The sequence below is a fragment of the Lathyrus oleraceus genome, chromosome 3, assembly GCF_024323335.1.
Source record: "Lathyrus oleraceus cultivar Zhongwan6 chromosome 3, CAAS_Psat_ZW6_1.0, whole genome shotgun sequence".
Taxonomy (NCBI): domain Eukaryota; kingdom Viridiplantae; phylum Streptophyta; class Magnoliopsida; order Fabales; family Fabaceae; genus Lathyrus; species Lathyrus oleraceus.
Genome location: NC_066581.1, coordinates 475,740,390 through 475,765,788, shown reverse-complemented (window position 1 = coordinate 475,765,788; position 25,399 = coordinate 475,740,390). Strand labels below are relative to the sequence as shown.

Sequence of the window (25,399 nt, the reverse complement as noted above, 5' to 3'; positions counted from 1 at the left end):
CATATCCTTGATTTGATTCACACCGACATATGTGGGCCAATCACGCCAGAATCTTTCAGTAGCAAAAGGTACTTTATTTCCTTTATCGACGATTACTCACGGAAGACATGGGTTTATTTCTTGAAAGAAAAGTCTGAAGCATTCGAGGTGTTCAAAAGGTTCAAAGTAATGGTGGAGAAGGAAACCGACAGACATATTAAAGCAGTTCGATCAGATAGAGGTGGTGAGTATACTTCGACAACTTTCATGAAGTATTGTGAAGAGTAGGGTATAAGGAGATTTCTAACTGCAGCATACTCACCTCAACAAAATGGGGTGGCTGAAAGGAAGAATCGAACAGTCCTTGACATGGTTCGTTCAATGCTTAAAAGCAAGAACATGCCAAAGGAATTTTGGGCAGAAGCTATAAAATGTGCCATTTATGTTCAGAATCGATGTCCACATTCGAAGTTAGAAGATCAAACACCACAAGAAGCGTGGAGCGGACAGAAGCCAACAGTTTCTCATCTCAAAGTATTTGGAAGTGTGGCTTATGCACACGTACCAGATCAACCAAGAACGAAACTTGAAGACAAAAGTCAGAAATACATACTCATTGGGTATGATGAGAAAACAAAAGGGTACAAGCTATTTGATCCCATAAGAAAGAAGGTGATAGTGAGTAGAGATGTTCGAATAAACGAAGCAAGTAAGTGGGACTGGAACAGTTCGACAGAAGCTGTTGTCGAAGTTGAAGAACCATTTGTCGCTGTACCATCAAACATTTCGACAAAACTTGAAGATTCTGACAATGAAGATGAACCTACACAACCCAGAATGCAAAGTTTGCAAGATCTGTATGATTCGACAAGTGAAGTGCACCTTGTATGTCTCCTGGCAGATGTTGAAAACATCAGTTTTGAAGAAGCGGTACGAGACAAGAAGTGGAAAAGTGCCATGGACGAAGAGATGAGGGCGACTATCCACAACAACACTTGGAAGCTAGTTGAATTGCCAAAAGATAGTCAACCAATTGGTGTAAAGTGGGTATTCAAGAAAAAGATGAACGCTCAAGGAGAAATAGAACGATACAAAGCGAGACTTGTTGCGAAGGGATACAAACAGAAAGCAGGAATTGATTATGACGAAGTATTTGCACCTGTTGCAAGAATGGAGACAATTCGATTACTCATATCTCAAGCTGCTCAATTCAAATGGCCAATATTTCAAATGGATGTCAAAACAGCTTTTCTGAATGGTGTACTAGAAGAAGAAGTCTATGTCGAACAACCACTCGGGTACATGAAAGCTGGAGAAGAGAAGAAGGTACTGAAATTGAAGAAAGCGCTATATGGGCTGAAGCAAGCACCGCGTGCATGGAACACACGTATCGACACATACTTCAAGGAGAACGGGTTCGAGCAATGTCCATACGAACATGCCCTCTATGTGAAGAAAAATGGAATGAATGTATTACTTGTTGCTCTCTATGTCGATGATCTTATTTTTCAGGGCAGTAATGATGAGATGATAGAAGAATTCAAAAGCACAATGACACGTGAATTCGAGATGACAGATTTAGGCCTGATGAGATTCTTTCTTGGTCTGGAAGTTCGACAAGAAGAAACAGGAATCTTCATCTCACAAGAAAAATATGCAAAAGAAATATTGAAAAGATATAAGATGGAAAGTTGTAATCCGGCTTCGACGCCAATGGAACCAGGAACAAAGTTGTCGAAATTTGATGGAGGAGAACGTGTCGAAGCAGGAAGATATCGAAGTTTGGTAGGAAGTCTTCGCTACCTCACATGTACAAGACCAGATATCTCACTAAGTGTAGGCATTGTAAGTCGATTCATGGAGGTGCCAGTGTACAGACATTGGAAAGCATTGAAGCGAATTCTGAGGTACATCCAAGGAACAGTGTCACTTGGGATGTTTTACTCGAAATCAGACAAATACAAGTTGGTTGGTTACTCTGACAGTGATTGGTGCGGAGACATAGACGATCGAAAAAGCACTTTTGGATATGTGTTTTTTATGGGAAATACTGCATTTACTTGGCTTTCTAAAAAGCAATCAATAATAACTCTTTCGACGTGTGAAGCAGAATATGTAGCAGCATCCTGGTGTGTTTGTCATGCAATATGGCTCAGAAGATTGATGAGTAAAATGGAGCTAGAACAGAAAGATGCTACAATAATACAAGTTGACAACAGGTCAGCAATTGAGTTAGCAAAGAATCCAGTAAACCATGAAAGGAGCAAACACATTGACGTTCGCTTTCACTTTATTCGAGAACACGTGAAGGAAGGAAATGTCGAATTGAAGCATGTAGCAAGTAAGGACTAAGCAGCAGACATTTTCACAAAACCACTATCAAAAGAAATCTTCGACAGAGGCAAGAAGTTGATAGGCATGATGAATAGAAGAAACATTTAAGTTTACAGAGGAGTTTTGTTGAATAAACTTTAATGTTAGAGTTAATGGGTTTTAATAATAAGTTAATGGAGAGATTTGGAAGGTCAAGAGACAGTGGGAAAATTAAGAGTATTTACTATTTATCATAATTAGTAGAATAACTAAAGTTTTTTTTTTGTATGTATAAAATCCAAAATTGCATTCTAATAATATACAGAAGTTTATAAAACTACTCGCTTCTTCTGTCAGTTTCTGATTAAAATGATAAGCAATGACCAAAATCAAGACAAGTGCAAAAGAAAACAAAATTAGAAAACTCTAGCTCAAATATGGTTTCAGTCACATGTCAAACTCAAATCACAAATATTGCAAACTAGAAAACAAAACACAAAACAGAAACAATTTAAAGAACATGTTCAAACGCAAGAGATCACTCAGAAAAGAAATCTTTAGAATGAAAATTTGTGGTTGATTTCCTTAATAGCAGTTTTGGGTTCAAGGAGATCCAACATGTCCTCCAGCTTCTTTAGATGACCCTCAAGAAAATCAATGTCTTTCTCTTTGCTGTTCTCATCAAGCATATTCACAGCCATAGTCATTGCATTGTTGATCTCCCCGCATTCTTGAGCGGTCAACTTTAAATTAAAGTCCTTCTTTAAAGGACTTTTCATTTTATAAACAATTAAATCTAGGATCTTGCTAACTTGTATCCCAAAGATACAAATTAAGATTACTAATATTAAAAATTTTGTGTTGAATAAAATAAAATTTTAAATTTCAAGAAATCAAATATATATATTTCAAAAAAATATTTTTATAAATGTATTATTAACTTGTGTTCTTGGAGCACATGTTAGCATTAACCTTAAATCTAATGCATTCATTACATTGACCTTCCTTAAATATTTCTCATCTTCCACCTTGAACTTCTCACCATCTTCAATCATTTTTTGAATTTCAAAGGTTAAAAATCTTTTATGGTGAGATTTCGCGGTATATCTTTGCTTTAACAGAAATTGTTAGGATTCAATTTCATCTATAGAAAAGTTGACTGGCCACAGGGACCTGGAATGCAAGAGAAAATAAAGGAACCAAGATGATTATTATCAGAGTTCTTGCTCTCTCACCCTCGTAAACCTCAACCACTTTAATTGTGAGAATAGCAACATCAAAAGTTCCACCACCAAGATCAAAGACAAAAATATTTCGCTTTCCATCACAATCACTTTTCTTGTCAAGACCATATGCAATAACTGCAGTAATAGGTTCATTGATTATCTTAATGACATTAAGGCCAGCAATAGCACCAGCTTCTATGGTGGCTTTCCGCTGAGAATCATTAAAGTAATCTGGCACAGTAACAACCGCATTTCTTTTTCTTACCTCGGAGGATAGAAAATTTTCCGAAACCTCTAGCATCTTTTTAAGAATCATAGCCGATATTTCCTCCGCAGAAAAGTGCTTCTCTTGACCCTTGTATTGAATAATAATCACATGTTTATCATTGTCATCAGCAATCACCTTGAATGGCCACATCCTCATATCATTTTGAACAACAGAATCACTAAACTTTCTACCAATCAATCTCTTAGCATCTGAAAAACAATACTAATAATTATTTTCCATCAGCTAAATAAAATCAAATATTCTATGTGAACTAAAACAAAAAAAAACACTAAGATTAAAAATAAATTAATATTAGAGAATAGAAATTTACCAAAGATAGTGCTCGTAGGGTTTAAAGCAGCCTGATTTTTAACAACATCACCAATCAACCTTTGATCATATTTGAAAGAAATAAAAGAACGTGTAGTTCTATTGCCTTGATAATTGTGAATAATTTCAACTCTATTGTGTTCATCAAGCCACACAACAACACATGAATACGTTGTTCCACAGTCTATCCCTACGGCAAGACCTTCATACTTTTTCGACATGATTTCTCAGGAAACCAAGAATGTTTATAAGGGATATATGCATAATGTTTATAAGAAAATATTCCTAATCAATACTCCCTCCATCCCATAATGAGTTATTCATTTGGAATAAATGAATTTCCTAAAATGAATGATCATTCCAATTTTCAAACTATCTTTTTTATTTTTATCCTCTAATTAATACTACTTTCATTATTTATTCTTTTATGAGATTAATTACTATACACTGTCAGTGTAAAAAGTTTTATACCGTCGACTCATCAGCATCATCCGTTTGTATTACTTTATAGATTTTTAAAATAAAAGTCAAACTTCTTTTAATATCCGACGTCTATGATTAACTGACGGTGTAAAATCCTTTTACACTGTCAGTGTATTTCAATTAAACTCTTCTTTTATTTTATCAATGAAAAATAAAGTTTTTTCTATCACATTTTTTAAGTATATTTATATATTTTTTTATTTAACATAAGTATCATATCAAACTTGGGTGCATTTTCTATATGTTTTAACTTATTTTTAATTACAAAGTAGGAATGATATATTATAAGATAAAAATAAAAGTCACAAATAATACATAAAGAGAAAGAATATAGAGAACATGAAGTATTAAAGAGAAACAAGTCTTATAAAGTCTAGAAAGAATAACAACACAAAAAGCATAATAACAAACCTGCTAGATAAGACAAACACAAGCCCAACTGATCAACCAACCAACCTATCTTGAAGCAGTAGACGGATAAAAACTTTGAAGAAGGCAAGTTGGAGGAAGGAGAGCATGACCATATAAATGTCAAGCCACTTTAGCAGATCACGCTCCTAATCAACTAGAGAATTAACGAAACCCGAAGCACATACATAAGCCCACTTCCAAGCTAAGCTGATAATCAAGGACATTCAATGATTAATCAATAAGTTTTCCTAGCTAAAGATAACTTTATTCCGCATTTTACAAATAGTCTAGAAAATAGAATTTCATATCGAGACCAAGCCTAAAAATGTCTTTTCCCCACGACTTAGACCATAAAACAGCTCAAACATCCTTAAAATCGACGAAGGTAAAGGTCGTGGTTGCCCAATCCACCTAAGAACTATATACCAGATGGACAAAGTAAATATCACACAACACAAAGAGACGATCATCCAGATCCACGTGTTCCACACACAAGATGCACTCTAAACTACTAAAACCAGAGAAAGTGCACCTTCTTAGTAGATTCTGTCTAGTTAGCAACATATCCTAGATCAACATGCAAAGAGAAAACAACCACTTTAGCAGGCACCCAACTTTTCAAGGCCCTAGCAAGCCTCCATAAGACCCTCTTTAAATTATTTTTCTCGACCATAGGTGAAGTTGCATATCTCTGATACATTAATGTGGATACCTTTATGTGGTTTTGTTGCTTGTCCCTTGCACTTTACTTTGAATTTAGTTTTATATTTGAGTATCCTCTTCAATTGCGCATCTTTAAGGATTGAGTTTTTGATTCGTGTTTTAGCATGCATAATTCAAATTGTTTGTGTTTGAGTATGAACATTATGCTTTAAGCCTATCAGTCTGATTTTTTTGAAAAAGAACCATAATTCAGATTGATTAAATTCAAGTCAAAGTTAGAATCTCAAAACATAGTTGGAAACTTGAATTTTTGAGATTTTGAATGTGTGATTCAAATAACACATTCCCTTAAGTCGAATTAAACAAACCATAAAGGAATTAGGACTTTTGCAAGCTTGTGAGTCGAATCACAACTTGATCTTGATTCGGATCATGCACTATGTGGGTGGAATCACAGTTTGTACATGAGTTGAATCACAAGTCATTCATCAGCCACTGTGAAGTTTGAGTCGAATCATGATCAAATAATGACTCGAATCATGACCTGTGTGAGTCGAATAATGCCTTAGTCTTGACTCGAATCATAGAAAAATGGATCTCTCTTTAAGTGTATATCATATTCCATATTACTTTACCACTTGACTCAAATCACCAAATGTTATTGACTCGAATCAAACATGATTTTCTCACTTCTTTTTGTGCTTCATCTCCAGCACCTACAAATCATTTTTAACTCTAAAATATTTCATAATGTTACAAAAGAAATTCTTTCATTAATGATTTGAAAACTCACAAACCACTTATCCTTTGATTTTATAAAGAGTTTTGAATCTATATTGAACACTTGCAAATAATTTTTTCATCTTCTATTTCATTCTTTTTTCTATTCTTGCATGGATTTGAATCTTATCTTGAAAGATTTGTAATTGATTGAGGAGATTCCTTTTGGATTTAATGTTTCTTTAAAGATTTGTTTAAGATTTCATATGATTTTAAGATCGTGTGATGTTTTGACTGGCTGTGACAATTCTAGTGGAAAAGAAGAAGGTTCTTCTCTCCAGGTTAACATTGGTAAAACTATGTGGAAGTTTACATATATGATATGAGTTCTTTTCGATCTTCAGATAGTCCAACACTCAAGATACCAGTAGAATTGTGTGAAAATTTCCACAGGCAGAAACTTAGGAGAAGGTTTTTGGGGCTTAAAGATTCACAAACGTTCTTGAGTAAAGATTTCGCATAGAATTCAGTTCGTGGAGCTATGTACAAGTCAACATCTAGAATGGAAGAAATTTTATTTTTAACATTTATTTGTGAACCAGTGATTGTATGAACTTTTGTAATATTGCTGCAAGTCATAGTGGAAGATAAACAAATTTTTAATTGGAAACCGTAGGAGAGTGGGTTAAGCACAAAGCGAGGACGAACGTGCATAACCACTATAAATCCTAGTTTACTCTCTCTCTCTCTCTCTCTCTCTCTCATTTAATTTCGTAATTGATCTCATTATTAAATTATTGTTATTGCTTTCTAGAATTGCATGTTGATAGGTTTATCTGTTCGTAGTGATTTATTGTATAAAATGTAGGTTTTGTTAGAATTGGTAATTCATCCTTGTCTAAGTGCGGATTAAGTCTGAAAACTTTGATAGTAGAATCTTACTTGTATTAAAAGTTATTCAATAACATATCTTGTAAAATTGAGTGATTGTGTAATATAATTAATTTTTATTTTTGGTGTAATCCTATAGTTCAAATTGATTGTGTTGTGAGTTGTTTAAGGATACTCACATATCTTCCAAGATAAGCATAACCTATTTTTATGCAAACTTTACTTTCGTCATTCAAAACATAATGTTTTTGAAACTCTGATAAAAATCCTTTTTAAACGAAAGTTTTATTTTGGGAGGTTCATTCACCCCTCTCTACACCATTATTAACTCATATTCTCACCCATTAATTTTCCTAAGAGGTGGTCTTTTGATCAGGTCTAAGCGAATCAAAATTTTGAGAATATGGATGACGACGATATAAAGGGAGCGTACAATAGAGCACCATTTTTTATAGGTGAATATTATGCTTATTGGAAAGATAACATGTATGTATACTTAATGTTAATTGACAAAACTTTATGTGTAGCAATCACGACAGGCCTTTTATCCCTAAAAAGGAAGTCGATGATTCTATTAAAAACCCAAAAGATTAGACTGATGATGAAACCATAAAGGATTCATATGATTTGAAGGCGGGGAACATAAGCGCTAAAGTATATTACTTTATCTCACATGATAAAAACGTATAAATTATGTGGAACACTCTTCAAACCCTTTACGAAGGTACTATAGACTTCAAATATTCTAAAATCAATATTTTGACAAAGGAGTATGAAATTTTCCGTATGGAACCCAGAGAATCCATGGAATCCATGCAAACTCATTTTATCCATTTAATAACAAACAAGACAATTTGGGAAATACCATTTCTAATAAATATTGTGTAACAAAATTATGAAATCTATGTGAAGGTGAGAAAAACACAAGAAATTGGGGGGGGGGGGGGGGGGGGGTGAATTGTGTTAACTTTTTATTTGTTTTTAAAGTCTTTGTCAAATTCCAAACACAAGGTATATAATCTGAATCAATCAAAGGTATGCAGTAGATAAATAAAGCAAGAAAGAAGAGACACACACAGAGTTATATTGGTTCCTCTCACAACTCGAGAGTAATCCAGTCCACTTGTACTTACAAGAGATTTTCACTATAATCACACAAGATTACGATTTGCTCAAGTCCACAAGCAAGATACTTCTTATGCTTAAACACAAAGTAAGAGACTTATATGCTCAAACACATAAGCAATAGACTTCCATGCCCAAGCACACAAGTAAGAGACTTCTATGCTCAAGCACACAAGCAAGAGACTTCAATGCGCAAACACTAAGTAAGAGACTTATAATAATCTATCTAACAGATAAAAGACTGTTTGAGGTAATAGACTTGATATACAATCAGAGGTGTAGATAAAATACAACTCAAAAAGAACTCTTTAGGACTTGAGTATTTCTAGAATATACAAAGGTAAAAAATCCTAAGTTAAACTTGTGATTATGTTTTGATAGAGTAATTGCTCTTTGAATTGCAATAGTTCATTGATTGTTTTTCTTTAAGTCTCCAGATCCTTAAATAGAGAAGGAAAAAAGTTGTTGAAGATCCAGCACAAGAGAGTCATTAAGAATCTTGAATAGAGACGTTGAGATGTTTCTTCAAACGGATAATGTCATTGAAAGCTTGTTTGAAATTCCTTTACTGCAAGAAAAATTATCAGTTGCATTCCAACTGACTCTATGAAGAAAAAATTTAGGTCTTCACGTGATCAGAAGAAGACAAAGTAGGCTCAGAGGTAGACCATGACTTATCATAGTCACCCTGATCCTTGAGCTTTGACTAGTCTTCAGGTTCTGATCAATATAGGTAGACTTCTACAAAGTCTAGTCTTCAGAATTTGACTTCTTTAGACTCTGAACTTCATATGTTGACTTCTTCAGAAGTTGACTTCTTCAGAGTCTGGTCTTCAGTTTCTGATACATCAGATTTTGGTCTTTAAACTTCTCTTAAGATGTTCATAGTAAGAACCAATACTTGGATTATTTATAAAATTTTAGTCTATAATCCTTCATACTTGAACAAATATTAGTATATCAAATTGTTCTTTAAATACTTTGTTATCATCAAAGTCTAAGGGAAATGGGACAAATCAATTTTGTTCCAACAATCTCTCCCTTTTTGATAATGACAAACATAAGTATTTAAGAATAATGGTTCTTAATTTAATTAAAAAATTGACTTCAGGGTCTGAGGTTTGTAAGTTCCCTCTAAGTCTAATAGTACAAAGGATGAAGCTTGTAAGCTCCTGTCGCAACGTGAAAAACAACCGGCGGGAAAAAAACAGTTTACAGAGCCGCCACCGATGCTATTCATCCTATGACGGAAAGGAAGCGCAGGACTAACCTAAGAAAGGGAAAGGAATGGTCTTACGACCAGAGATTACAAGGTACGGGAGTCGGTTACGCAAGGGGAAGGTATTAGCACCCCTCATGTCCTCCGTACTCGACGGGATCCACGCTCAAAAGATAGCTCAAAGAATAGGATAAGGTTGCTAATAAAAATTGCTCAAAGAAATCTGCACAAACTGGAATAAACAGGTGAAAGAAGATGGAGGAAGTGGACTCGGCAGGATGTCGCATCCTGGGCCTACGTATTTTGTCAAAAACAAACATCAGAGTCAACGTAGTTCGGGGAAAAAGGAGGCATGCTCGCTAGGATATCGCATCCTATGGCTACGTATCTTCTCTATCCAGAGGAAGAATCAGAGCACTCATAGCTCGGCTAACGCACACCGAAAGAAAACACAAAAAAGAGACGCTGAGACGTCAAAAGAAACACTCAAAAGGAAACAGAATGCCAATACATGGACTTACACCCGACTCCTGACAACAAAAAGGAAACAGAATGCCAATACATGGACTTATATCCGACTCCAAACAAACAAAAAGGAAACAGAATGCCAATACATGGACTTACATCCGACTCCAAACAAATACAAACGCTAACCAGCAAACACCAAAGATGAACCCCAAATATGAACCCCAAATATGAACCCCAAATCAATATAGGTGAACCCCAATCTGAACCCCCAATGATAAGAAATCCTCAAGGTATAAACATACCACACACGCACACGTTGAACAAACAAGTACTCACACCAAAGAAGACAAACAAAGGGTGAACACACACAAAACAATAAAAGAAAAAGAAAAGGTTGAACACACACAAAAACAAAAGGGTGTCCGGAGAGATCTCGCTCAATCTCCTGCCTACGTATCTCATCTGGTATGAGAATCAGGGCGACGTAGTTCCCCTTAACAGGAGTACAACACTCTCCTAACCAGAGACCGGGGAAACAACAAACTAACAGGGAGACTAAGACTCGAGCCTAATAGTTGTCATGCAAACAATATCCCTAGGTTGAGGTCTCTAACAAGAATCCTAACTCACACAAGAAGCAAGTCAATTCAGAGGAAAGCAGATAAACACACCATCACAAGTGAACAAGCATCACTCACTATATCCACACAAGAGGCCCAAACAATGGGTTGGCTTTAGTCAAGAGGGGTCATATCAACCTCGACAAACAAGCCAAACTGTACAAGGGTAATCTGGAGCTCTTAACCACTAACATTGAACGTCAGGGTGAGCAGATCAAAATGGTAATGAGGATGAGACCTCATGCTTTTAACCCCGGCCAGGGTGAGCTCAATGACAATGAAAGCGTGGGGATCCAGAAAGAGGGACCCTATTCCACTTGACTGACTCTATACAGAGATCTTGGGTACATGTTCTAGAGCATCAGCACGTAGTGCGAGCATAAAGAACGACTCACTGAATAACAGGGGATTGGCTACTAATCCCTTCTATCTGTCAATTGCCTCTTCACTTAGGAGGACTTATCAAGTAACATGCCTCATCATAGAGGTCTTTGGCACAAATGTAAACAAACACAAACAGAGCCTCATAAGGAGGACTTCAGCCAAATGCCTGTCAAAAAGGTGACAGGACTTCCAGACTACATGGAGTGAGAGGCTAACTACCTAAGTGGTGTATCAACCATACTCCAAAGCTTAAGCAAAAGCTAGCAAGCAACTAATGTACCTGTACAAAAATCAAACAATTAATATCTCAAACAGAAAACCAACAGACAAAAAGTGGAACCATTCAACAGTTTCACACAATGCAAGGCACAAGTTCAAGCACTCAAATGAGTTCATCACATCAATTGACCTACAAAACAACAATAGTTAATATTCAAGGGTATTTGCATGTCACAAAGTGAGACCAAATCCAACCATCAATGCTAAATGTCCAAACCTGAAACACAAAGCACAATTAGTTTATGCACAAAACACTAATACAAAGACTAAGTTCAAAACCAAACCAAATGATCAAAACAGAACTCAATCTTTTGCATAATGCTCATTCAAACAATCAATAAAATGTCCTCAAAAGGACCAGCATCAAGTCACAAAGCAAATGCATCAAATGATCAATGTAAAGCAAAGGCAAGAAAATGTGCACAAAATGGACATCCAAATTAGAAAATCCAAATCAAAACAGAAAAGCATCCAATGGCTATGAAATTTTTTATACAAGTTCTTCATGTTATGAACAATCAATGTGAAAAATATCAAATCCAGAAGAGCTCAAATGATAGATGAATAAAAATGCACAAATGCAAGGTCCAAAATGTGACACAAATTGTCACACCAATCTGCATGTGTCAAAAGCAATGAATACAAATGAGAAAAAATTCAACCCAATGCTCAAAAATTCATATCACATGTGATGATTAAGCATATGAAAATTCAGATCAATTGGATCAACACATAGCATTTCACAAAGCATTGAATGTAACATGTCAATTAAGCACAACATGGATTCAAAAATTCCAAAATAAAATTCCAAAAACAAACAAATCATGAAATTAATCCTATAAAAAACTATAGATCACGACAAGATTATGAAAAAAAATTGGAGTCAAATTGGACCATTCTACTATTTTTTATAATTTTTTAAAGATGAACAAAATAAAATGAGATAAACAAAATAAATGGAGGGAAAATATTATTCAAAAACAATTCAGAATATTCTCATCCATTGGATCAGACGCGAAAAGAGCATCCATGGCTCAGATTTGAACATCAAAACGCATCACTTTACTAATACACATCACCAACCTAATCATCAGTCAAATAAATACATGGCATAGTCAAAGCAATTACGTCCAATGGAATGGACAAGCAACCAGCCCAGTCAGCGTCCACATCAATTAAATGAAACGAGGCGTTTCATTAATGAGTTGGCAATGCACACTCAGCGTTCATCATAACGCGTGGCTTGGTCAAAGCAGTTACAGCCAATGGAATTAACACGCAAGGCACACGTAGCAGCCAGCAAGGACTAAGCCCTAGGACATGAACCAGGCGCCGGAGCTGTAGCTCCGGTCGTCTTCTCCAACGACCTGGACGGCGGCCCCGCCGTGAAGAAATGCAGAATTACACAAAATATATATCAATCGAATCATCTCTCCACGCACATTCCAAATATGATATCTGTTTCATCTAATTCCTGTTAGGTTTCATGGATCGAAGGAAAACATTTTGATGACCAAAACTTTTATTCCACATAACTTCCTCAATTCTTAACCAATTTCGATTCTAAACATATCAGCATTCTCTACTAATCGAGATCTACGGTTCTATGGTCATAAAACATCCAAAAGAGAGATCGAAATTTTCACTTACTTGAAATGGAAGTTGTTGAAATCGCGTCCTCAAGCTATCATCTGCTCCAGATCTTCTCCCTTGCACCTCTTTTGAAGTTTTAAATAAGAAGCAACACTTGAATCCTCTTAGATCTTGCTCAATTTCAAACTTCCATCTCGATGTTCATGCACTTGAATAGCTCGAATTTGGACTGAATTCCACAAAGTAATGGTTGAATCTTGATCAATGAAGGATGATGATCAATATTATGCAAAGAAATTTGGTGTTTATGTGGAGAAATTAGCAAATTGGAAGAGAGAGAGAAAATGGAGAGTTTCCTGAATTTGGATCTGAAAAGTTAGTTATGAGCCATTACAATTAGGGTTTGCTTTATATATCACTCACTAATCACACTGAAATCAAGATTAGGTTTGTGTTAATCATGATTAGGGAAAATTCAAGTGACTTGCAAAATTGCAAATGGAGATAGCATGGCCAATCCACACGTGAACAGTGCCCATGCAAGCTTCAACTTCACTTAAAACCAACCAATAAACATGATGGAAGTGGTATTTTGCTTGTAGCTTAAGCCAATTTTGAATTATGAAATTTCCCTCCAAAATGCACACTTGAGGAATGATGATCATACACACTTCTCTCATGCATGACGAGGCTTAATTTGAAAAGTATTGGTCATGAGGAGTATTTTGGAAAAAGAATGGACCAATTTGGAGTTTTGAATCAAAAGTTATGCCACTTTGAAATTCCATGTATACTTTGTGATCATTTGGCCATAACTTCTCAACCAATCGTCAGATGATCATGAAATAGGACTTTTTGAAAAGGGGAGAGAAAGATCTTCAACTTTAATTTTCACCAAAAAACCATTTGAAACTTCTTTGAAGTTGAAAAATCAAGATGAATGTAGACCAGAAACTTGCCATTTTTGGAAACTTGACATTATAGGTCACTTTCCATTTTTGGAAACCTTTGCCATGACTTCAAAATCTTCAAGATAGATGTTTAAAATGATGAAGGGACCTCTTTTGAACATGATTGAGGTGTCTCAACTCATTTCCCCACCTCATAGCCCTCAGTTGACTGCACAGTTGACTTTTTGGTCCTCAGATGACCTTGAAATGCCCTGATCAGCTTGAGCCTCTACCACTTGAGGAAATTGCTAAAAAATGAAACCCTAGCTCATGTAAGCTTCTCAATATAACCATGTGATCTTCATCTCAAGAAAATACCTCATCTCCTTGAGAAACCCTAGCTGGAAGAATGACATTGATTAGGATTGACCAGAGGTCAGAACCCTAATCTAAAGGAACTTGAGGATAAGCTCTACAACTCTTGATGATGATAGAACCATGATGATGGTAATATATCCTGGCAAATAAGATAATGCTCAAGACCTTTGAAGAATCAGTAAAACCCGAATTGAAGTGCAAACCCTCAGATGGTTGACAATCAATTCATAAAGACCCTCAGGCTTGAATCATGTAACTTCTCCATCTTTTGAAAAGACTTTGGAGGATGACCTTCTTATTTCACATGAGATGCAAAATGCAATGCCTAATGCTCTAAAATACGAAATGCAATGTGCCAAACTAGTCTCAAGAAGAGGAGGGCAAATATTGAGGTGTTACAGCTCCCCCTAAGTTCTATCCAGTTTAATTAAATTTAAACATTTAAAACATAATAAAAAATCTTCAGAATTTAAGCAAGAATAAGAAACAATCAAATTTCAGGTGTTTAAATACTTTTATATCTACTCCGCATTTTGACATCAACAAAAATAAAGGAATTGGAAGAGATATTCAAGAAAAATATTTCATTCAACCAAAGATGAAGAGAGTCAGATAGAGAAAACATGTTCAAAATATATAAAAAGACAATATTTTTTTTACTAAATCTGAAAGCCTAAGTTTTTTGCTCGAGAAGCTCCATGATATCCTTGAGGTCAGAATGCATGTCAACTTGTCTTGCAATTATTGTCTTCAACTAAACATCAATCTCTTCTTACTTAATAGTAAAAGAAGTCAATTCTCCTCCAAGTAATCATGCTTCTGACTAGAAGAAACTACCGACTTAGAAGAGAATGACTTCAGTTCAGATTCTGCAGAACTGTATTCACAGAGATTTTAAGAATGTCCCATTTTATATATATAAAGTGAAAACATAAATTTGATGTAGCTTTTTTTTCTTCCAAATATACCCTTTTCAATTTTATTTTAAATTCTAACTTCTTTTTCCCACAAACGGCGGTTATATAACCATTTATTATTTTTTACATTATTATCTTTAAATATTTTATAAATAATTAAAAATAAATTTAAAATTAAATAAAAAGATAATATAATTTATATTTTATGTGAATCAGTATTTGAGAAAGCGAACAGACGGACACGTGAGTGACCGTCTTGACGCTAGTGTATATATATATATATATATATATATATATATATATATATATATATATATATATATATAAAAAGGGAAAATATGATTTTGGTGTAACTTTTTTTCCTTCCAGATATACCATTTTCAATTTTATTTGGTGTAACTTTTTTTCCTTCCAGATATACCATTTTCAATTTTATTTTAAATTTTTACTTCTCTTTCCCACAAACGGCGGTTATATAATGGTTTATTATTTTTCACACTATTATCTTTAAGTATTTTACTAGCGTCCAGACGGGCACTCGCGTGCCCGTCTGTCCGCTTTTTTAATGCACATCATTGAAAATATAAGTGATATTTTTTATTTAAATATATTTTTTAAAAAGCACAACATGTGAAAGTTATTAGTAGCGAGTTACGTGGAAGTTATTAGTAGAAAGTTACGTGGAAGTTAATAGTAGTGGTTTTATTGGAAGTTATTAGGTAAATTACACAATAAAGTAAGGGTAAAAATGGTAGAAAAATAGGCCACACCAAAAGAAAGTATTCCATTTATATATTGTTATAGATAAATGAGTTTAATTGAAATACACTGACAGTGTAAAAGGATTTTACACCGTCAGTTAATCATAGACGTTGGATATTAAAAGAAGTTTGACTTTTATTTTAAAAATCTATAAAGTAATACAAACGGATGATGGTGATGAATCGACGGTGTAAAATTTTTTACACGGACAGTGTATAGTAATTAATCTCTTTATAAATAATTAAAAATATAATTTAAATTAATCTATAGTAATATATAAAGGAAAAACATGATTTTAGTCCTTTTTTTCCTTCCAAATATACCATTTTCAATTTTATTTTAAATTTTAACTTCTTTTTCCCACAAACGGCGGTTATATAACGATTTATATTTTATGCGAATTAGTATTTGAGAAAGCAGACAGACGTGCATGTGAGTGCCCATCTAGACACTAGTATATATATAGAGAGATTAATTGTTATGCACTGTCTGTAAAAAGTTTTACACTATCAATGCATTACAATCGTCTGTTTGTATTATTTTTTAAATGTTAATAAAAGTCAAACATTTCAAATAAATCAGTGGTTGTGATTAATTGATAGTTTAAAAAATCTTTACACTGTCGATATATACGAATTAAATCTATATATATATATATATATATATATATATATATATATATAAATTTAATTTATGAAGATATTGCGTAACCTAGAAAACCACTTAGTTGTATATTAAAGACCAAACCTAACCTAACCATCGATTTATTTATTTATCTATCCACATTAACTAAATAAAAAAAACAGAATTACACAGTAATTGCATATTTTATTAAATTTATCCTTAAATCTCATTTAAAATTTAAAATTATTTAAACACATTATCTTTTCCGTGTATAACAAACCCGCCGAAATAGGTGGTGAGCTTCCACTACAAAAGAGGTTTTTGTATTCCACCAACTACAAATTATTCCATCATTAACTGATCAGTACACTTCAAGAGTTCACATGGCAAAAAAGTATGAAGGGTGTACAGTGGGGATAGATCTTGGAACAACATATTCTTGTGTTGCTGGGTGGCTTGATGAACACAATAGGGTTGAGATTATTCACAACTATCAAGGCAATAGAATTACACCTTCTTTTGTTTCTTTCAAGGATGATCAGAGGCTCATTGGTGATTCTGCTTTGCATCTAGCTGCTTCTAACGCAACCAACACCGTCTTTGGTAAATGTCTATTCTTTAATATACTTTATATGACAGAAGAAGCGAGTAGTTTTATGAACTTCTGTATTTTATTGGAATGTAAAATTGGACTTTATACATACAAAATAAACTTTAGCTATTCTACTAATAATGACAAATAGTAAATACTCTTAATTTTCCCACTGTCTCTTAACCTTCCAAATCTCTCCATTAACTTATTATTAAAACCCACTGACTCTAGCATTTAAGTTTATTCAACAAAACTCCTCTGTAAACTTAAATGTTTCTTCTATTCATCATCCCTATCAATTTCTTGCCTCTGTCGAAAATTTCCTTTGATAGTGGTTTTGTGAAAATATCTGCTGCTTGGTCCTTACTTGCTACATGCTTCAATTCGACACTTCCTTCCTTCACGTGTTCTCGAATAAAGTGAAAACGAACGTCAATGTGTTTGCTCCTTTCATGGTTTACTGGATTCTTTGCTAACTCAATTGCTGACCTGTTGTCAACTTGTATTATTGTAGCATCTTTCTGTTCTAGCTCCATTTTACTCATCAATCTTCTGAGCCATATTGCATGACAAACACACCAGGATGCTGCTACATATTCTGCTTCACATGTCGAAAGTGTTACTATTGGCTGCTTTTTAGAAAGCCAAGTAAATGCAGTATTTCCCATGAAAAACACATATCCAGAAGTGCTTTTTCGATCATCTATGTCTCCGCACCAATCACTGTCAGAGTAACCAACCAACTTGTATTTCTCTGACTTCGAGTAAAACATCCCAAGTGACACTGTTCCTTGGATGTACCTCAGAATTCGCTTCAATGCCTTCCAATGTGTGTAAACTGGCTCCTCCATGAATCGACTTACAATGCCTACACTCAATGAGATATCTGGTCTTGTACATGTGAGATAGCGAAGACTTCCTACCAAACTTCGATATTTTCCTGCTTCGACACGTTCTCCTCCATCAAATTTCGACAGTTTTGTTCCTGGTTCCATTGGCGTCGAAGCCGGATTACAGCTTTCCATCTTATATCTTTTCAAGATTTCTTTTGCATATTTTTCTTGTGAAATGAAGATTCCTGTTTCTTCTTGTCGAACTTCCAGACCAAGAAAGAATCTCATTAGGCCTAAATCTGTCATCTCGAATTCACGTGTCATTGTGCTTTTGAATTCTTCTATCATCTCATCATTACTGCCCAGAAAGATAAGATCATCAACATAGAGAGCAACAAGTAATACATTCATTCCTTTTTTCTTCACATAGAGGGCATGTTCGTACGGACATTGCTCGAACCCATTCTCCTTGAAATATGTGTCGATACGTGTGTTCCATGCCCGCGGTGCTTGCTTCAGCCCATATAACGCTTTCTTCAATTTCAGTACCTTCTTCTCTTCTCCAGCTTTCATTTACCCGAGTGGTTGTTCGACATAGACTTCTTCTTCTAGTACACCATTCAGAAAAGCTGTTTTGACATCCATTTGAAATATTGGCCATTTGAATTGAGCAGCTTGAGATATGAGTAGTCGAATTGTCTCCATTCTTGCAACAGGTGCAAATACTTCGTCATAATCAACTCCTGCTTTCTGTTTGTATCCCTTCGCAACAAGTCTCACTTTGTATCATTCTATTTCTCCTTGAGCGTTCATCTTTTTCTTGAATACCCACTTTACACCAATTGGTTGACTACCTTTTGGCAATTCAACTAGCTCCCAAGTGTTGTTGTGGATAATCGCCCTCATCTCTTCGTCCATGGCACTTTTCCACTTCTTGTCTTGTACTGCTTCTTCAAAACTGATGTTTTCAGCATCTGCCAAGAGACATACAAGGTGCACTTCACTTGTCGAATCATACAGATCTTGCAAACTTCGCATTCTGGGTTGTGTAGGTTCATCTTCATCGTCAGAATCTTCAAGTTTTGTCGAAATGTTTGATGGTACAGCGACAGATGATTCTTCAACTTCGACAACAGCTTCTGTCGAACTGTTCCAGTCCCACTTACTTGCTTCGTTTATTCGAACGTCTCTACTCACTATCACCTTCTTTCTTATGGGATCAAATAGCTTGTACCCTTTTATTTTCTCATCATACCCAATGAGTATGTATTTCTGACTTTTGTCTTCAAGTTTCGTTCTTCGTTGATCTGGTACGTGTGCATAAGCAACACTTCCAAATACTTTGAGATGAGAGACTGTTGGCTTCTGTCCGCTCCACGCTTCTTGTGGTGTTTGATCTTCTAACTTCGAATGTGGACATCGATTTTGAACATAAATGGCACATTTTACAACTTCTGCCCAGAATTCCTTTGGCATGTTCTTGCTTTTAAGCATTGATCGAACCATGTCAAGGACTGTTCGATTCTTTCTTTCAGCCACCCCATTTTGTTGAGGTGAGTATGCTGCAGTTAGAAATCTCCTTATACCCTGCTCTTCACAATACTTCATAAAAGCTGTCGAAGTATACTCACCACCTCTATCTGATCGAACTGCTTTAATGTGTCTGTCAGTCTCCTTCTCCACCATTACTTTGAACCTTTTGAACACCTCGAATGCTTCAGACTTTTCTTTCAAGAAATAGACCCATGTCTTCCGTGAGTAATCGTCGATAAAGGAAATAAAGTACCTTTTGCCACTGAAAGATTCTGGCGTGATTGGCCCACATATGTCGGTGTGAATCAAATCAAGGATATGCTTAGCTTGATATTCTGCCTTCTTTTGGAATGAAGTTCTTGTTTGTTTGCTCAGTACACATTCTTCACAGAACTTTCCTTCATAATCCATATCTGGTAGTCCATGCACCATGTTCTTTTTCGCCAACCTTCTTAAACCAGCATGATGTAGATGACCAAAGCGTAGATGCCATAGTGACGCTTTGTCTTCGATATTTACTTGTAAACATTTTTCTCGAACGTTTATCAGATTCAGTTTGTACATTCGATTTCTCTCCATTTCGACACGAGCAATCAGATGTCCCAGCTTGTCCTTCAAATACAGTATCCGTTCTTTCATCAGTATCGAATAACCTTTTTCTGTAAGTTGTCCCAAACTCAAGATGTTGGTCTTAAGATTTGGTACATAATAAACATCTTGAATTGATCCAATCAACCCATCCTTCTGCAGGTAACGAATAGTTCCTTTGCCTTCAACCTTCACTTTCGATGCATCTCCGAAAGACACATTGCCATCTTCAATCTTTCTCATTTCTTTAAACAAGTGTTTGTGACCACACATATGGTTACTTGCTCCTGAATCAAGATACCAAACGTTGTCATTTGTGTTGATCTCATTTTGAGCCATCAACAGAAAACCTTCATTTGCTTCAGCTTCCAAAGTTAGATTGGTTGTTTCTTCTACCTTCTTTTCGATTCGACAATCTTTTGCAAGATGTCCCACTTTATCACAGTTATAGCATTTGAATGAGTTACAATCCTTCGCATAATGACCATACTTCCCACACTTGTAGCATTCAAAGTTGGAATGGTTCGACCTACCACCTCTTTGACCACGTCCTCTGCCACGCCAATTTTGCTGGATCGACTGTCCTCTGTCGAAGTTGCTGCCTCTACCACTTCGACCATTGTCACGTCCTCCACGACCACGTCCTCTTCCTCGAAAGTTTTGAGAAAAGAGTACCTTTTCGTCTTTGATCTGCTCCTTGGTTTGATTTGCGTCCTCTGCTCCTTCTTCCTTCTTTTTCATCTTTCGTTGTTCGTGTGCTTCGAGGGAACCTGCAAGCTCTTCGACTGCGAGCGTCGAAAGGTCCTTCGACTCTTCTATTGCACACACAATATTCTCAAACTTATCTGTTAAAGATCTCAAAATCTTTTCGACAACTCGTGCATCAGTTACTGTTTCGCCATTTCTGCTGAGTTGGTTCACCACTTTTTGTACACGCGTGATGTAGTCAGATACATTTTCTGACTCCTTCATCTGCATCCTCTCCAATTCGCCACGAAGTGTTTGGAGTCGAACTTGCTTTACTCGATCTGCTCCTTTGAACACTTTCTCCAGTGTGTCCCACGCTTCTTTCGACGTAGTCGAACCGGCAATCTTTTCGAAGCCTGATTCATCAACAGCCCTAAACAGCATGTAAAGTGCCGTTTTATCCTTCGATCGCGTCTCTTTCAACGCCTTGTTTTGAGCTGCCGTATATCCCTCAACATATGTTGGTTCTTCAAACCCATCTTTGGTCACCTCCCACGCGTCTAGAGATCCGAGAAGAGCTTTCATCTGGATACTCCAGTTTTCGTAATTCAACTTCGTTAGCCGTGGTAACGGCATTTGATTCATCATATTTGCCATTAGCTCTGATGCCAATTTGACAGAAGAAGCGAGTAGTTTTATGAACTTCTGTATTTATTGGAATGTAAAATTGGACTTTATACATACAAAATAAACTTTAGCTATTCTACTAACAATGACAAATAGTAAATAATCTTAATTTTCCCACTGTCTCTTAACCTTCCAAATCTCTCCATTAACTTATTATTAAAACCCACTAATGAAGGTGAGAAAAACAAGAAAGGGGGGTTTGAATTGTTTGGAAAAATAAGCGCTTTTCAAAAAGAAAATCACACAAGGATTTTATACTGGTTCGCTTATAACACAAAGCTACTCCAGTTCACCCGGCCAAGGTGATTTCGCCTTCAACAAGGACTTAATCCACTAATCTTGAAAGATTACAAACAACGTCTAAGATACAAAATCTCTTAGCCCTCTCAAGTATACAGACTACACAGAGTCACTTGAGGAAATCAACAAACAATAGAAGAAGGATTTATGTAAACTAGAGTGCTTCTAAGAAAGAAAGTATTACAAAATTAAGAACAAGAGTTTTTCACGTAATAAGCAAAAGCTTCGTGAAGATAGAGAGCAAGAGTGTTTTTCTTGTTGATGTTTCAGTATGATTTTTCCTCGTGTATGTGTGTTGCTGAAAATTGATTTTCAATCCTTTATATAGATTAGTTGAAGTAGTAGTGAAACTGGTGGATATTGAGATGAAGTTACGCCATCACATAATTAGCTAATGCAGGATGACTTTTTCTTCTTGAAATGACTACTTACCACAAGTAGTATTTTCTTTATTGAGATTGGGGATTAACGTCTCTTTCTCAATTAGGAAATCCATTTGAAAATCTTTACTTGTCTTCAACGTTACTCTTTCATGATTAGCAAATCCATAATCAGAGTATTTGTGTTTCTGGAGAACCTTGGAATCTTGCTTCTGATGTTGATCTAAATAGATTCTTCAGAAAGCGTTGTTCAGAGTCAGAGGTTCTAGGACTTACTTCTTGTTCAGATGCTTCTGATACTTGTTGTTTAGTTCAGAGTTTGACTTTCTTGAATCTTGTTTCTTCTTCAGAGCTTCTGATCATTTGAAAATATACTTCTGATCTGGTACTCTATCTGATGATGTCATCAGAGTCCTGCACACTTAGAAACTTTTCGTTAGGGTGCCATTTTTGGTTTCATCCTTTGTTATCATCAAAATTAAGGAATCTGTTGTATCACAATTTTTGTTCTTACAACTAACTCTAGCATTTAAGTTTATTCAACATTATAAACCTAAAGTTATATACTGTTCCTTCGGATGCTAAGAGGTTAATAGCTAGAAAGTTTAGCGATTTTGATATTTAAAATGACATGTCTTAGATTAATATATATATTGATCTTATGTTTCTGATAAAAAAAGAAAAACAAGATCTATAAAACAAAATGTGAAAATAGAATTATTGATGCAGTGTTGTGAGTGCACTGCTTTTGATTCTTTAAAGCTCTTGTTTTCTCATTATAGATAGTGTATTTTTTTTCGTGATGTGAGAAAGCTTTGGAAACCAAAGACTATTTATAGACTTGATTCTATCATCAAAAATTTAAAATCATTAAAATTCATTACCACCCAATTAAATGGTCATATCAATTTCCATTAAAACCAAAATAAATCGTACACTTTTCAGAACCAAAATCACAAAACTATGGAACACATTAAAATTGGTATTTTATTATTAATAATTATTATAATAAAAATAAGGGTCAAACCCATGATTGCTGTTGAATACAATGTGGCCATTCAAAGTTATCGCTGGTGTAGATGACAAACCCATGATTGTTGTTGAATACAAGGGTCAAGAGAAACACTTTTGTATATGCCCTCAACAAAAGAACAAAATGTGCTGGTGAAAACAATATTTTTGTCTTTGATCTTGGTGGTGGCACTTTCGACGTGTCTGTCCTAACAATAAAAGACAATGTATTCCAAGTTAAGGGAAAGTTAAGGCCACCTCCGGAAACACACACCTAGGAGGAGAAGATTTTGATAATAGATTGGGCAACTACTTTGTGGAGGAAGTAAAGAGAAAGAACAAAATTGATATTAGTGGTAATCCAAAAGCCTTGAGGAGGTTGAAAATGCATGCCAAAGGGCAAAAAGGACGCTCTCTTTTCCTTCTGTCGCCACTATTGAGGTAGACTATTTATTTCAAGGCATAGACTTTTATTCTTCGATAACTCGCGCCAAGTTTGAAGAAATCAATGCAGACCTTTTTAATGAGTGTATGAAAATAGTTGAGAATTGTCCTGTGGAGGCTGGGATGAATAAGAGTACTATAAAGAATATTGTGATGGTTGGTGGGTCTTCTAGAGTTCCCAAAGTGCAGCAACTATTGCAGGAATATTTCAACGGAAAGGATCTGTGCATGAGCATCAACCCTGATGAGGCTGTTGCTTATGGAGCAGCTGTACAGGCTGCTTTGTTGAATGAAGGCTTTCAAAATGTTCCGAACTTGGTGCTGCAAGATGTTACACCACTGTCTCTTGGTTTGTCAGCAACGGGAGATATCATGAATGTGGTGATTCCTAGGAACACTTGCATTCCCACCGAGATGACAAAGGCTTTTGTAACATCGGAGGATAACCAATCTTCCGCCTTGATTGAGGTATATGAGGGTGAGAGAACTAGAGCCAGTGATAACAATCTGCTCGGAAAATGATGCTAAGAGTTTGAATTGCTCATATTTCGCCAGTTACATATACTCTTATGGTTTCCTTTTTTGTCTTTGGATAGAGTATTTAACTGGTTGATGTATGATTCATTATTATGTCACATGTTTAATTATTTTCAAATGGTTGATTGTGATATTTGACGGCTAAGGGTCTTGAGTTTTAAGTTAAACTTAAGGATTGAGGAATTTTAATGAATCAGGTCTACGGTTGATATCTTCCAATGTGTGTTTACACCAACCATTGCAATATTTCATAAAATATTGCCAATAACACAATTTTATGTTAATAAATATATGTTTTTGGCGGAAATTTAAACATATGTGAAGGAATGCAATTTGGCAAGCAAGATGTTTTCTGTTTTCTACTTAAAACTCAAGAAGTTTTAAGTTTAACTTAATTAAAATCATCCCATTTATTTCAAGGCCTAGATGGTTTTTTTTGGATATTGAAAAATATTGCGAATGAAGAAATGATTGGGTCGAGTTGCGGAACAGTTCGCTTTCTTTAAGACGATTCAAGACCTTGTCTAAAATTATGCAAAGTAGTCGAACTACTGTGTCGTCTCTAGGATAAAACAATTCAGTTCTATAATCTACGATTACTACTTACACGATAGATAATCGGTCTAAAAAAAAATCCTCTGATGTTACAAAGACCATTTGAAAATGATATAAATATCATTCATAGTATCTGGTATAACGACTCGTCGTAATAATTTCTCAAATCAAGAGAAATTCCAATAATTCTTCAAAGAGAATTCAATAATGATCATTTGATCACTCAAAGTAATTTCTCTAACAAAGAAAATTCAAATAATTCTCTAAAAAAAATCCAAAAATTATTCTTGATAATTTTCCAACTCCAACGAGAAGAAATTAACATAATTCTCTAAAGATAATTAAATAAAGTAGTCAAAAAATTCAACGAATAAAAAGGAAGGGGGAGAAGTTGACGTTTCAATAATTCGGAAAGCGCAGAGTTATGAGAGTGAGGAAGGAAAAACGCAACAAAAGAAGTTTTTGGGTTGCTTTGAAATGAAACAGAGAATTTCCTTATATAATGAAGTGAGCTAGCTAAGATATCTCACCTTAGAAATGTGAGATTAAAGAGTTTTTTCAACTAACACATAATGTGAGATTTAAAAAACTTTTTCAAATTTATCTCCATATATTGGAATATTGACATAATGTTCCAACAATCCTCCAGTTGAATTTAAAAAGTGTTTCAGAAGTAACGTCAAACATTTCTAAGATTGTGCATAAACAA

At 35.2% G+C, this 25,399-nt stretch overlaps 1 protein-coding gene and 1 pseudogene across 1 annotated transcript; one reads left to right on the top strand and one right to left on the bottom strand.

Moving 5' to 3' along the window:
* Window positions 1–2,849: 2,849 nt before the first annotated feature.
* LOC127131715 (heat shock cognate 70 kDa protein 2) lies at window positions 2,850–4,337 on the bottom strand. The gene is made up of 4 exons (XM_051060633.1): window positions 4,118–4,337; window positions 3,784–3,995; window positions 3,528–3,729; window positions 2,850–3,103 (listed from the first exon to the last, which is right to left on the bottom strand). The coding sequence occupies exons 1-4, from the start codon at window positions 4,335–4,337 to the stop codon at window positions 2,850–2,852; spliced, it is 888 nt and encodes a 295-aa protein (XP_050916590.1).
* Window positions 4,338–16,926: 12,589 nt separating this feature from the next.
* On the top strand, window positions 16,927–24,120 carry LOC127129403 (heat shock cognate 70 kDa protein 2-like; annotated as a pseudogene).
* The last annotated feature ends 1,279 nt before the right edge of the window (window positions 24,121–25,399 follow it).

Bases quoted from the DNA above. Each gene is read 5' to 3' on its own strand.
- LOC127131715 (XM_051060633.1), bottom strand. From the start codon at position 4,337: ATGTCGAAAAAGTATGAAGGTCTTGCCGTAGGGATAGACTGTGGAACA. The intron at 3,996-4,117 runs GTAAATTTCTAT...ATTGTTTTTCAG, and splicing joins CCCTACGAGCACTATCTTTG to ATGCTAAGAGATTGATTGGT. The intron at 3,104-3,527 runs GTGAGAGAGCAA...TTGGGATACAAG, and splicing joins AGTGGTTGAGGTTTACGAGG to TTAGCAAGATCCTAGATTTA.